At 35.5% G+C, this 14,481-nt stretch overlaps 1 protein-coding gene across 12 annotated transcripts in view; it reads right to left on the reverse strand.

Annotated features, from left to right (window-relative positions):
- The window catches only part of LOC123880245 (eukaryotic translation initiation factor 4 gamma 3-like), a 68,017-nt gene that overhangs the window by 28,993 nt on the left and 24,543 nt on the right, over window positions 1-14,481 (reverse strand). For 11 of the 12 annotated variants that reach the window (XM_045928245.1, XM_045928256.1, XM_045928247.1 and 8 more), the window contains 10 exons: window positions 14,023-14,105; window positions 12,718-13,468; window positions 6,368-6,748; window positions 5,237-5,599; window positions 5,023-5,153; window positions 4,514-4,670; window positions 3,392-3,561; window positions 1,707-1,910; window positions 655-795; window positions 124-208 (listed from right to left, as the gene is read on the reverse strand). In XM_045928245.1, the coding sequence (XP_045784201.1) occupies window positions 124-208; window positions 655-795; window positions 1,707-1,910; window positions 3,392-3,561; window positions 4,514-4,670; window positions 5,023-5,153; window positions 5,237-5,599; window positions 6,368-6,748; window positions 12,718-13,468; window positions 14,023-14,105 (2,466 nt within the window). The remainder of the gene's footprint in view (window positions 1-123; window positions 209-654; window positions 796-1,706; window positions 1,911-3,391; window positions 3,562-4,513; window positions 4,671-5,022; window positions 5,154-5,236; window positions 5,600-6,367; window positions 6,749-12,717; window positions 13,469-14,022; window positions 14,106-14,481) is intronic. The other variant, XM_045928252.1, reaches the window with a different exon arrangement.

The raw sequence follows: 14,481 nt of genomic DNA on the forward strand, positions 1-14,481 counted from the left end.
TAATTTGTTAGTTTAAAATCTATTATCTGTCAAAAAGAGGCAGATACTCTAAATTTAGTTTAGCGAAATACATCAGAATCGACGCCATTTTACGAGCAAAATATGTATCATAAAATAACTTACCGATAAATCTAACATTTCCAACAGACCGCATTCTGATGCGTCTATTCTCTTCAGTAAGTTGATCGTGGAGCTCTTTTTTCTTTGCCTGAAGGAAGAATAATAGATATTGTATATTCATATATCTATATATGAATGTAGAGTATGGCTAAATTAAAGTTGGGAACAAATAGCTATAAAGAAGGCGGTCCAATCTGTGCATCATGTTAGTATATAAAATGGCCAAAAATACGAGCTTTAATTAAATATAATTTTTTAATGTTTCTCAATATAGAGTTCTTTTAGACAGATACACATACACCTTTTAAATCATAAGATAGGAGACAATAAACGTTCAAATTGCAATTCATCTATTAAAATTATGTTGAGTAAAGTATTTGTTTGAGACCAGTACAAAATTATTACGAAAATTAAAATAAAGACAGACAGGCAGACATACATACAGACAACAAAGTGATCCTATTAGGGTTCCTATTATCTTTTTGAGGTACGGAACTCTAAAAATAGAATTTTAAATCTATTTAGTCTACTTACTGGATCAGTACATTCGGCAAGTTCCTTCTCTAATTTCAACACATTTTCATCCATTTTGTTTGTGATAAACTGGTTCTGACATTTGCTTATGATGAGACCGCGGAAATTGACGAATTGGTCTGGTGAATTATCAGATGGAACCTGGAGATAAATTCAACATAAATAATACCATACAGTCTGACAGGGCTCTTTTGGCGCGTTGTAACTAAAGCTGCCATCTTGAGAAGTGCACTTGTTGATAGGTCTGTGTCGGCATAAAGCTACAACACCGCCCTTAGTCAAGTGCTAAAAGAGCCTTGTGGGACGGTGCCTACAGAGCGGCCATTTTAAGATTGCGTTTTTGACATCTGTCAGATATAAACAATAATGTGTGCGAGTGGGCGGATAATATTATTTGCCATTTCAGCTTCGCAAACCCTTGAGCTAAAACGGTTACTCTGGTTGAAACTGAAACTCAAATCATTCATTCAAAGTGGGTACTCCTTTTGATGGTCTGAATTGTCAGATTCGTAAGATGAAATTGGTGATCACTAATTGCGTTAACTAAACACACGAAAGCTACGAGGGTTCTAAACGCGCCCAATTCTGAGAAGAGGCCACAACAAATAGTCTCAGAAAAAACAGGTTCTTATAGAAATCTCCTCAAATCTCAAAAACCTATAGAATTTGGGGTCTCAAGATGCTAAAATCGCACCAGAAAGTGCAGCATTAGAAGAACAACCCCCACACAGCCCCACTAGGTGGACAGATGACATCAAACGAGTCGCAGAGAGCCGCTGGATCCAGGCGGCGCTAGACCATGACCTATGTCCCAGCAGTGGACGTCTATCGGTTGATAAATTAAAAATAAGACAATTTTTTTTAAATTTAAGTATTTACATGGAGTCCTGGCCCCTAAACTGGGACAGCCCGTATTATAGGGGCCAGTGGGTTGATATGTGTGTGTGCATGTGTTTGTGTGCGTTTGCGTGTGTGTGTGTGTGGGTCTGTGTGTTTGTGTGTGTGTGTGTGTGTTTGTGTTGTTGTGTGTGTATATAAATAGATTTTATTACCTTCAGCATAGATAACTTGCTACACATCGCGGCATAAGCTTCAGAGAAATTGGGCTCATCGATAGCTTTTTCAAAAACCAAATCAATTACACCTTCAAGACGAGCCTGCGTATTTATCTCGAGACCCTTTACTTTATCTAGCAAAGCATCGAATTTTTGTGGTGTCAGCTTATTAAGGATACCACGGAACTTCTTATAAAGGTCCTGAAATATAAAATTATTCAATAAACAGAAAAACAAGTGTTTTACATAAAATGTGGCTATCATTTTGTTTGTAAAGTAAGATAGATCCAATTGCTTGTAATCACAAAATGATATTTGATGCCTTGTTGCTAGAATTCACAAGCTCCCGTTAACAACAATATTATTCTAATACAATTTGATACTCATAAACCACAAAGATTAAAAGTGCTGAGCTTAATATGATAGAAACATGGCACCAACACGGCGTGACAAATTGCATATCAATAAAGAATGAAGAAACAACTTCTAAACTAAAATTAAGCTACCTTAAAATATTTTTTAACCATAGATGAACAATACACGTCTTAATCAAAATATGATTAAACCTATATAATGTAATGGAATTGGCTCAAGACCACTTTCCTAAAGTTTATAGGACACAAAAAAGTTCTTAGCTTTTTGCATTGCATCACTAGCTTTCAATTTCTTCATTTAATGGAATAATTAGTTATTATTTTGTAATAAAGGTCAAGAGATTAAAGTCGCTAGTAATGTTGTCTACATTATCAAACCATCATTATGAAACCTGCCTGTTAACCTGCCTGACCATAGCAAAACACTTCTACAATTTAACTCAGTTTTGTCTACATGTGACTTATGCACTTTTCAAAATAGCCGATTCAAATATTGTTGCAATATGTAGGTTTTTATTTCAAGCTATCTCAATGTCCGCGACTTCCACCGGGTGATTTTTTTTTTCAATCCTGTGAAAACTTTTTGATCTTTCTGGAAAAAAATAGTCACTCTCCAGGTTTTTAACTACATAATCTATCCATACAAAAAATCACACCTATCCTTTGCTCCGTTGCAAACATACAAACACACTTTCACATTCATAATATGGGTAGTGATGGCCTAAATAGATTGTGTGTAGAAATATTGGAGGGATCCTGGTGACCAAATTGACTGTTTGCAACTACAATGTGTTGTTTCAAAAAACTTGATTCGTGAGAAAAATTATTTGCAATGGCTATAAATTAGTTTCTATTGAGTTTAGAAGCATTGTGTGTTCTGTGGGATTAACCGCCCAGTATCATAGATTAAATAACAATATTTATTTTATGTTTATAAAGAATATTACCATTGAATGAAGTTTTGTCATTTAAATTAGGATAAATACTTTGAACATTGTTAGTTAACAAGTGTAAATTAAAAATTTATAACACCCCCGACAAGTGAAGGTTACAGTAACTAGAAAAGAGCTGATAACTTTCAAACGGCTGAACCGATTGTCTTGGATTATAGCTAAGAACACTCTCGTTCAAGCCACTTTTCAAACAAAAAAAACTAAATTAAAATCAATTTATTAGTTTAGCAGCTACAATGCCACAGACAGATACACAGATACACACGTCAAAATAACACCCCTCTTTATGGGTCGGGGGTAAAAATGGCACTTTTCCGAAATGTTGCACATGGTTTGGGTTAGATAGGAAACTCACCTGAGTCTTGTACTCTTCCTCTGTTAGATTGTCCTTCTTGAAGCGAGTGGGCTTCCAAGCATCTTTAGCCTGGTTTAGTTTCACTTCTTCACGTGACAGGGAGATTGAGATGTATTGACGATGTGCACTGCTACCGCTCGGAGAAGCACTTAACTTCATGCTACCTTTACCTTCGCAAAATACATTTTTACTTAAAAGAAGTTTTAGTTTTGATAGTTATGCTGATCGCACTGAACGTCACACAATTTTTACAAATTATATTTTGAGTTGGTGTACATCTTTACTAATACTCCTTTCTCTCGTCTGGCTTTACACTGATTAGCCAAGGTCAAATTTGTAGTTATTTACAAGTTACGGAAACTATATGTATGAGTCACAGACTAAAGTATGGACTTCGTCTGAGCCGGCGCCCGCCAACATACACGCAGCGGCCCTTTAGAGCGCTTCTCAGTCAGTTCACCAATAAACACCAGCAGAACACAAAAACCGGCCACTTCTAACAAAAAACACTCCAAAAAGCCACAACACGGGCGCCAGCAAACGCCATCACAGACGAAGTCCTTACTATACTCCATTTATTAATCCCGGAGGTTAAAATGACGTTTCGTGTGTTGCCTGTTTTTCACGGCTCTTTCAAATTCAAATTATTTTTATTTGATTCGACTTTTACAAGTTCTTTTGAATTGTCAAAGCATCTACCTTTTGGCATCTTAAACTAGACCCTTTCACGTAAAGATTTTTATATAAACCTGTGAGGATAATACTGCCATTGGCGCAATTAAAGTGGCATAAGCCTACTTTGTCGTATTAATTTACGAATTGCGAAAAATCAAAATAAATTTGAATTTCGTGGGCAGACCCGTCTCATGCACCTTAACAATTTTTATCTGAACCGGAACCACGAGGACTACACTATTTTTGCTAAGAAAAAATGACAACTAGAAATGTCAAACTTAAAAATATTGATACCAGCAATATTTTTAAGTTTGACATTTTTAAAACCACAAAATATTTTGTAACTATGAAAATGTAAGTGAATACTAAATATTTAATGAATTTATCAGACTTGAACTCAGATATTCATGTTAAAAACAATAGTATTTCATAATTATTTATACTTACCACTCTGTTGCATACTTCTTCCATCTTTCTTGGGATCTCTTGCTGTATTGCTTCTTGAACCAATGCCAGAGTTCTTTGCATAGTTGGGTAAGAGAGCATCAATAACAGGTCTTGAAATTGTATTAAAGGTCATATGTGTTTCCAGAATGGGTGTAGTCTACAACAAGCAATATATAATATAGATCATTTAGATTTTAGAATAATTTAATGTATTGTTTTTTAAGTATGTACTTTGTATTAAATAGGTTTAACAAATGAAATTTGGCCAATGACACTATCAGACAAAGACAAACACTATATCCATTACCATATGTTGAGAAGTGGAATTGAACATTAGTGTACAGGCATAGCATTTGCCGGCTGATTAATATTTGGAGGCCAAGGACTTCGGATCCCTTGCTCCATTACAGTGCAATGAAAGGGCTGGTTTTTCCTTTAGTGACACCAATAAAGATACACACTTTCACAATATAATACAGGTAGTGATCATGAAAAATCCTTTTACATACCCTTGTCACATTACAAGCATCCAGCATTGGTATATTCGGCTTGTTCTTCGTAACTGGATCATCTTTTACTTGCATCAGGAATCCAATATTGTAGCATTTCCTGCCAGATTTGTTAAAAGGTGACCATTGATCTAAAATTGAAAATATATTATAAATTATTTTTCGAAAATGAATAATTTGTTCATAATTGGAGTGCCAATGGATTAGATGTTACCGTCTGAGTACTTGTACTTGGGAGCCACAACAGCTGGAGGTGTTGGAGGTGATGGCTGAGCTACTGCGGGCGTGCTTGCTGGAGGGGGTACTGCAGGTACTTTAAACACAGGTATATCTGATGGAGCTGGCTGCTCTTCTTCTTTTGTAGTAACTTCTTTTTCCTCCTTGCTAACTTTATCAGTCTCATCTTTTCCATTTTCATAGGATTCTGGGTTAGCTTGTAGTTCATTGTTTGCTAATTTATTTGATTTCTTATTATTGTTTTTCGTATTTTTTATTGATTTTTCGTTTTTATTTCCTTCATCTTTAACTGTATCTACATTTGTGACTTCTGTGGGGTTTCCATTTTCAGCATCTGGATCTAGATATAAAATTGATTAAACCTACTATAGCGAGCTTAGTGAGTTAAAACAGTCTGGTTTGCATTCAGCAATCCAAAAGGTAGTGTAATTATTATATTTACATTACATAATTATAATTACATTATATTTACATGTTGTAAAATGGTTTAAAAAAAAGAGCAACTTTAATCTATTACATATAATAAAATTGTAGAAAAGTGATGTCTGTACAATGGAAATATATAAAAAAAAAGTAGCAGGGGTTGTTATTATATCGATGCCAAACCCGAAATTGTAATTAATTTTTTTTTTTGTCTGATTGTCTGTGTGTTTGTGCACGCTAATATCAGAAACGGCCTATTCGATTTAGATACGGTTTTCACTAATATATTGTAGTAAGCTTCACTTAACATTTAGTGTTTATTTCATGTCAATCGGTTCATAAATAAAAAAGTTATGTCAATTTAAAGAATCACGGCGAACATTTTTAACGTACAGAGTACGTACTACACGCCTCGCGCCTGAGCGTCCGTGGCTATATAAAGCGCGCTGATTCCACGCGAACGAAGTCGCGAGCACAGCTAGTTATTTAATAACAATCAAACAATTTGATTTTGTTATTCATACAGTTTGTTATAATAGAAAATATACATACAATAAGACAACATAATTACATTCAATTGCATTTTAAAAATAAATAGAAAATATGCAGTATACAACTCATGCGTGGTCATTTTATTCTGCAAATATAATAATTGATATATGTAGAGTATATAACAAATACAAACCTGTGTTGAGGTTTATATCTTTCATCATAGGAGGATCAGGTTGATTCCGTGCTACACTTGCAATCCCTTGTGTTAATTTAACTTGAGCCTGAATGGCTGTAGACTCAGCCTTCAATTGGTCTTCAGAGTCTTTAATCGGTTGCTCCTTGGCTAACTTTTCAATGCTTGCTGATAAAAGTTCAGTGGCTGTTGGTACAGGGTTGGCAGGGAATGTATTTTCTCTGCTAATCACTATCTCAGGTGACTTGTCAGCAGTAACTATTTCAGTCTCAGGTTCTGCATGTAATTGTTTCACTTCATTTGCAAGCTCTAATTCAATGTCTTGATTTACTTGACTAGTTGAAGCATTGATAGTGACCAAACTATCAACTGAACTAATCTCTGAAAATATTGATTTTATTTTTACTGCATTGAAACAACACATTATATCAAATAAGGACTCATTGCCATTGTTGATTCAATATGGAATAGTAAATATACTTGGGGGTTTTAAAGGTATTTGAATTACATGAATGAACATTTATGTAAAACAACCTGCCTCAATGACAAATGCAACTCTTTGTGGGGGAATTGACGTTATTGATACAACAATCTCTGAAATGTGACCCACACAGTTTAAGTAAAGCTTACTTTCACTTCGGAAATATTTTAGGTTCATTAAAATTTAATTGATTTAGCATCCTGCTCAATCAGAAAACACCAAATTACTGCACTGTTCTAGATACATGAGAGATCTGCTTTAGTCAAAATTACTTAAATGTGGAAATGTATGTGTATGCAATGGTGTGCAAAGAGTTTGAAGCCAAGGTAGGGAGTACTGACTAGGTTGGTTACCTATTTATTGGAAATTCATAATGAAAAATAAGCATAGAGCTATTTCAGCTAGGATAAGCAGCACATTTATGCCTGTATGACTTGCGCGCCACTGTGGGTGTGTGCATACCCTGATGCAAATGAAAGTTATTTGCATGTGTTTAAGAATGAAATGTCAGCCGCAATGGAGGTCACGAATATAGAAATCGGACTAAATCTTTAGGTATGTTAGATAACAGATAATAAGATGTTAAACGAGCTTTAACACGATTCGTTGTGCAAAATGGCAGAATCTAGCTCAAAATGAATTGTTTAATCATCGACGAAATTAAACATGCTACGCTTGTTATAAAAATCATATTGTGCATATTTACATCAGTAAATAATGGATTTTCAACTGTATTTATTTGACTATTACTTTAAGTGAACCATGTTCGAACTCTACATATGAACTCTATTTATAGAGTCGTGAGGTATTTCCACGTGGGAGTTATAACTCGCACAGTACCTGAGAATATTTGGCTTAGTTAATTATCTGGCACTGAAAGCTTGATTAAATTAGTCCAAATTATTTCTTAATAAAATTTTAGAAGGCTTACTTAGATTCGATAAAAGAGCATATGTGGTTGTAAAGGTCACAGGATCAAGTTTATCTTGCAGCACTATTTTCACTCAAAAACACTTAAACTAATTTAAAACTTAAATTTACAATAATAAATAATTCATTAAAATTGTTAAAATTGTCAAAATTCATAAAATTAATAAATATAAATTTAAAATTAATTCATGATGTGGACTGAAATGGTAAAAGTCGCCATTTTGAATCGTTCCATGTGGACCTGGACGGGCCGAACTAGTGTTGTGCGCAGGTACAAGCGCGGAATCGATCAATGTTTCGCTTTTAACGTTTACAGTCGAGGTGGGTAACATTGAAATAGGGAACATGAGATATTTTTAATTTATTCCATGCATTAAGCTGATAATCTATGGAGGACTTCATCTATGTTGGCGTTTGCTGGCGCGCGTGCGGTGCTTTTTTGGAGTGTTTAAGTGGCCGGTTTTTGTGTTTTGCTGGTGTTTTTAACCCCCGACCCAAAAAGAGGGGTGTTATAAGTTTGACGTGTGTATCTGTGTATCTGTGTGTCTGTGTATCTGTGTATCTGTCTGTGGCATCGTAGCGCCTAAACGAATGAACCGATTTTAATTTAGTTTTTTTTGTTTGAAAGGTGGCTTGCCGATCGAGAATGTTCTTAGCTATAATCTAAAAAAATTGGTTCAGCCGTTTAAGAGTTATCAGCTCTTTTCTAGTTTTCTTGTAGAAAAGAAGGTTAGATAACCGTTAGGTTCATAATATTATGTCAATTGACAAATGTCAAGCTGTCAAGATGGACGTTGCCTAAATACATAGTTATTTATTTGAAAATGATGTTTTGGAAAACTCAAATACTTTGGATCGTCGGGGGTGTTATAAATTTTTAATTTACACTTGTTTGGTGGTGAAACTGACTGGGAAGCGCTCTAGGGGCGCCGCGCGTGTGACGGCGAGCGCCGGCAAAGACGAAGTCCATTCTTGTATAGTTATAACTAAAAACTTGACATTGGCTAATCTCTGTAAAGCCAGACGAGGGGAAAAAAAGACTTCCACGTAGAAATTCAGCGTTGCCAGAATGTTACTTTTGTTACATTTTACGTTACTTTTGACCCCCTCATGTTTCCTCCATGTTACACGACTCAAAATGTTATTTTACGTTACTTTAAGGACTTCAAATGCATTATAACTATTTAAAATAGAGATGGGCCGACTAGTCGGGAAAGCCGACTATCTTTTGTAGTCGGCGACTAGTCGACGACTAATCGGCAAAATATGCCGATTATAATCGGCGCTTCGCAAATAAAATAAAACACTAACATGTGGACAGTAACTTTTGGCAGATTTCTGGAGTCTGTTTCCATGAACCCATTTTTAGGGTTCCGTACCTCAAAAGGAAAAACGGAACCCTTATAGGATCACTTTGTTGTCTGTCTGTCTGTCAAGAAACCTATAGGGTACTTCCCTTTGTCCGAGAATCATGAAAAACAGGTAGGTCGGTTGTCGCGTTTTTATTGAAAACACTTATGAGGTAGGTACATGTGGATCGCTACGCAAGAATATACGCTGACCGTCCGAAAGCTGACTGGTCTTGGTTCAGACGCCGAGTGCAGGCACGAAAAGAACATGGCGCTCGCAGGCGGGCGGCGGTGATTCTGGCGACGCGTCGGCGGGCGGCGCGGCGGCTCAGACGCGTCGTGTCAACGTCGGCACGTAGGTGACCCGACGGGCGGAGTAGAATAGCTCCTCGTAGCTGGGTGCTTGGGTAGGCAACACGAAGTAGGTAGGTACTTCGCCGGTGTGGTAGTACTTAGGTCGTTAATAGAACCTCAGTTAGTTGATAGAGCTTCAGATAGAACCCTTTTTTACAGGGTTTCCACAACACTCACTTCACTTTACTACTAAGTATATATTAGTTATTTAAGCACTCCTGCATAGTGCGTGCAGGTAATTAGAATTAGGACTCCGATGGACTTGAGGGTTTGACTATTTATATCAAATCAGGCGGAAATGTGGAGTAATCTAGAGTGTTCCAGTCGCAGGAAATGCTTACTAGTTTTTAAAAATGGTTCTAGAATAAAAAACTATTGATCGTCAGATGTCGCTAGCGTATATGATTAATGTAGTTATTTTTATAGGTTTCCAGAATAAAAAACTATTGACCGACAGTTTGTATGAGTTAGCTATCTTTATGGATGATTCTAGAATAATAACTATTGATTTTATGTTTGGTTAAGAGCTAATTAAACTATTCTCCGACAGATGAAACTGAACGCTTTTTGACGCTAGTCGGCGCTGAGTGTGGTGTATAAGATTTTTGACCTAGTAGTGCCTTACGCGACCGCTAGATGTCGTTCATAGGACATTTTTGAATTCTTATTTCTCATTCAGTGATTAGTTTTTCAAATCACTACAAGGTCTTATAGCACAAATACAGGAATAAATCTGAAAACCGCGAATTCGTGGTTACATCATTTAAAAAAAAAATTAAAATGTGTTTCAATTTTTAATGTAAAATAACTATACCAAGTGGGGTATCACATGAAACGGCTTTACTTGTACATTGTAAAACAGATTTTTATTTATTTTTATGCATAATAGTTTTTGATTTATTGTTCAAAATGTTGGAAAAAATACCCGAGTATGGAACCCTCAGTGCACGAGTCTGACTCGCACTTGGCCAGTTTTTAATCGCTAAATGCAATTAATTTTCGCGTTTAATTTCACAATACACACACACAGTGATGTCACTAGACCCTGGTTGGTGGATTAAAATATGATTTGTTTCAAGTTACTTTTAATAGATATTTATTGTTGAAAAATAATATTAATATGGTATTACACTTTTTTTTGAAAACTGTTTTTAATTAATTCTGAGAACGTAATGAACCAGTAGAATTTTTATTTCAATTTTATAAAACCGAAAAATGCCTTAAAAACTATTTTTTATTTATGATTTTGAATTTTCGCGCGGAAACGCTCCCCGCCATGCTGTTTCAGCTCGTGACGTAACTCCTTTAGTAAACATTACACGACTGCAAAAGACCAAGTAACAAGATTTGTGAAAATAATGAGTTATAATGTTTATCATCGATGACTTGTGGCTGAATGCAATAATACAAGTAACGTAAGTATAAATATAACGCCACAAAAAATTTGGATTCAAGTGCCAAGTGATATTAAAATGAGAAATATTAATATTAAAATGACAAAAAATAGATAGGATTGTAATAGTAAACACAAGTATTATTATTGTATTATACTTACTGTTAGACAAAACTTGATACGATAGTTACTTATTTTACTGTTTTAATATTTCTCAATTCGGCAGAACAGAAATCGGGAATTCGCCTAAAATGGCGTATCCCTACCTATTTGCTTCTACTATCGGTACCTCGGTTCGCTCGGCCCTTTCGTAGGACAGTAATATTGAATGAGACGTGAAAAATAGAATGAATGCGGGATGGATGAAACAGATCTCTGGTATCTCGTGTGCAACAGACAAATTTCTGGATCCAACTCCTTAATCCTGATTCTGCAGGATTACTATTTACTGCCCCCCTTAGTTACGAAAGTTCAGGGTACCAGGAATCAGTTTAGAAATTGGTGATGAATTAATATTGTAGGTACCTATCTCATGATTGGACTCCAAGTCCCAATTATGATGCAGGGTAAACACTCCTGGACTATTACTAACTGCTGATAGTTCAATATAATTTTAGGTACAAAGCACAAACTACATCACTGAACTACGGGTCAAAACTCTTCGTCCTGATGCTGTAAGTACTGAACTCTAAGCCGTGGGGATTCGAGAATGTTTGATGGTGAATTGATATTTTAGGTACCAAGCAACTGCTTCGCGATCAAATTTCAAGTCCCAGCTCCTCAACCCTGATGAGTGATGATGCAGGGTACAGAATTCCTTAACCATAGAGATTTAGGAACTTTTAATGTTGAAATAATATTGTAAATGCCGAGCACAGACTTCATTATCGAATTCTAAATCTCAACTACTCAATCCTGATAACACAAGGTACTGAACTCCTAAGCCATGGGATTTGGGAAGTTTTACTAGTGAATTGATATTTTAGGTAGCAAGGACTTCATTCTATAGAATGCCTGAATTAAACACATTGCCAGTAACATATTCTAAACACTCAAAACATTTAAGCAGGCGGCACAGCAATACCATAATGCGCCCGTAATCTATTTCTTAAATTTTCTACATTGAGCGAAATATCCTTAGACGAAATGAATAGCACAAGATAATACAATAATAAATAATAAGCATGCGCGAATTTCTATAGGTTTGTTTCAAAGCGATTACAGATGAATTTTGGTATAGTCAAACCAGCCGGCTAAAGGCTAATAACAATAAAAGTTTTTAACAATAGTGTTTTATTTCCCGCAAATACAGAAATTCTACGCATGCATGAAGTTGTCAAATAGATGTATTTTTAAATGACCACTATCATAACTGCATCTAAGGTAAATTCTTATATAATAATATTAAGATAATAATAAAACAAAAAAATAAAATACATTAAAAAAATAATCTGTTCCATTAAAACTGTTTTCATTTGCTTCCTCAATATGGGCGAAACATAACAATTTATAATTTAAGTTTAGGTAGGTGCAAACGCATGGTTACTTTGTCAGTTCTAAACAAGGACTGATCGGATTTCCAGACTCCCGAGTTCCGCTCGGTTGTTTCAACCCTGTTGTAAAATTTTTAGTAACCCTTAATTATTATTAATGACGTCATTTGACCTTAACGCAAACAATTACATCAGCGTTTTGAATGTGTAAGTACTGGCTTATGATCTTTTGGAATATTTTATTTAGTTATAATTAGTTAACTTTTATGGCTGTTAACCGTTAGCCGGCCGGTTTGACTATACTGCAATGCTAGACGCATCAAATTAATAAATAAACAGTAGGTACTCACCAACCGAAGTAGGGCCATTGAGCTTGGGAGTTTCCGTCTTTTGGTCCTCTGGTTTTAAGACAGGTTTGTCCTTATCCTCCGAGCGCACTCGCTCCCTGGGCTCTCTTATTCTCTGAGGCTGCGGCGCGGGCGTTTGCAGAGAGGAGGGAATCAGCGTAACTGACGCGACAGTCGAAGTAGCAGAAGACGCAGTCGAAGATGTGGACATAGACACAGATACTGGCGCCAATATGGACACACTCACAGGTGCCGATTCTTCCGCTTGTACATTTATCGTATTTTGAGGAACTATAGGAGTCACGGTTTCTGATTGCTTTTCTAATTCATCTTGAGGCACAACTGGTTTGCTTTTGCTTTGTTTTTGTTGCTTATTAGTTGGTAAATTCTTATTATCTACTGCTAAAGGTTGACTCTGTTCACTACTCTTCTGGAGTTGCTTAACATTCATAGATACTTTAGGCACTACAACAGGACTGTCCGATATGGCCGATACTACCGGCGTTTCGTTGAACTCTATGATTTCATTTACAACACTTTTATTTTCGTTAACATTTAATATTTCAGACTTTACTGTATTACTATTAATAGTAGTTATTGCATTTGTATGTGGCTGATTAGGGCTCGCCGTTGTGACCGGCGCTTCGACTGCTTTAGATACAAAGTTCGTACTACAACTTTCAGTTGGCGACGGCTGGTTTACTGCCTCGTTTACCATTCTCCCGAATTCTTCTGCAAAACTATGTGTTGGCTCCTGTACATATTTACAATAACTCAATTAATTTTGGTTCATTTAAAAACAATAAATTTGAAAAACAAAAAGAAGCATTTCACACAATTCATAGTATTTATATAGTAATCAACGAATTTAAAAGTATTTTTTTAAAGTCAGATTATTAAGTATTAACCCAGTCAAATTAGACATTCAAGGTTACATTAATTCATATAGAGCTGAGTACGAATGTTGAAACACCATTATAAATCAAATGTGAAAAGTCCTCATCGATCTGGCATTTGTCAAAAAATTATTCAAGTCAAAGTGGTACCATACACACATGGTCAAACACACATACACACAAACTTTCGCCTTTATAACATTAGTGTGATTATTTTTAGTTAAACAGACCGATATGAAAATACTTTTACTTTCATTATGAGTCCAGTGATATTTAAACACAGCATACTTGTGTTCCAAACATTCGTACAAATTTTCAGCTTCATGTGAATTAATCTACCGTTATCCCTATTTTTAGAGCTAAATCGACGGGGCAATATAATATATTATTTTTTAAACAAAATAATCCTTACCGTTTGTGACGTTTGCCCTTCACTGGAATCGGTGCTCAAATATTGACTATCATTAGAATATAGCTCAGAGAATATATCTTGTTCTGTAAGAAATATATTACTAATCTGTAGATGTATGTATGTAAAATGCAATAGAATAACAGACAGGCTTAATGTGTGTTTCAATAGATGTACAATGCGTAAATTTTGAGAGATTAATTAATTTTTAGGGTTCCATACCTCAAAAGGAAAACCGGAACCCTTATAGGATCACTTTGTTGTCTGTCTGTCTGTCAAGAAACCTATAGAGTACTTCCCGTTGACCTAGAATCATGAATTTGGCAGTTAGATAAGGTCTTATAGCACAAGTGCAGGAATAAATCTTTGAAAACCCTGAATTTGTGGTTACATCAATTAAAAAAAATTAAAATGTGTTTTAATTTTCAAAGTAAGATAACTATACCAAGTGCGGTATCATAT

The sequence above is a fragment of the Maniola jurtina genome, chromosome Z (assembly GCF_905333055.1).
Source record: "Maniola jurtina chromosome Z, ilManJurt1.1, whole genome shotgun sequence".
NCBI classification, from domain to species: Eukaryota; Metazoa; Arthropoda; class Insecta; order Lepidoptera; family Nymphalidae; genus Maniola; species Maniola jurtina.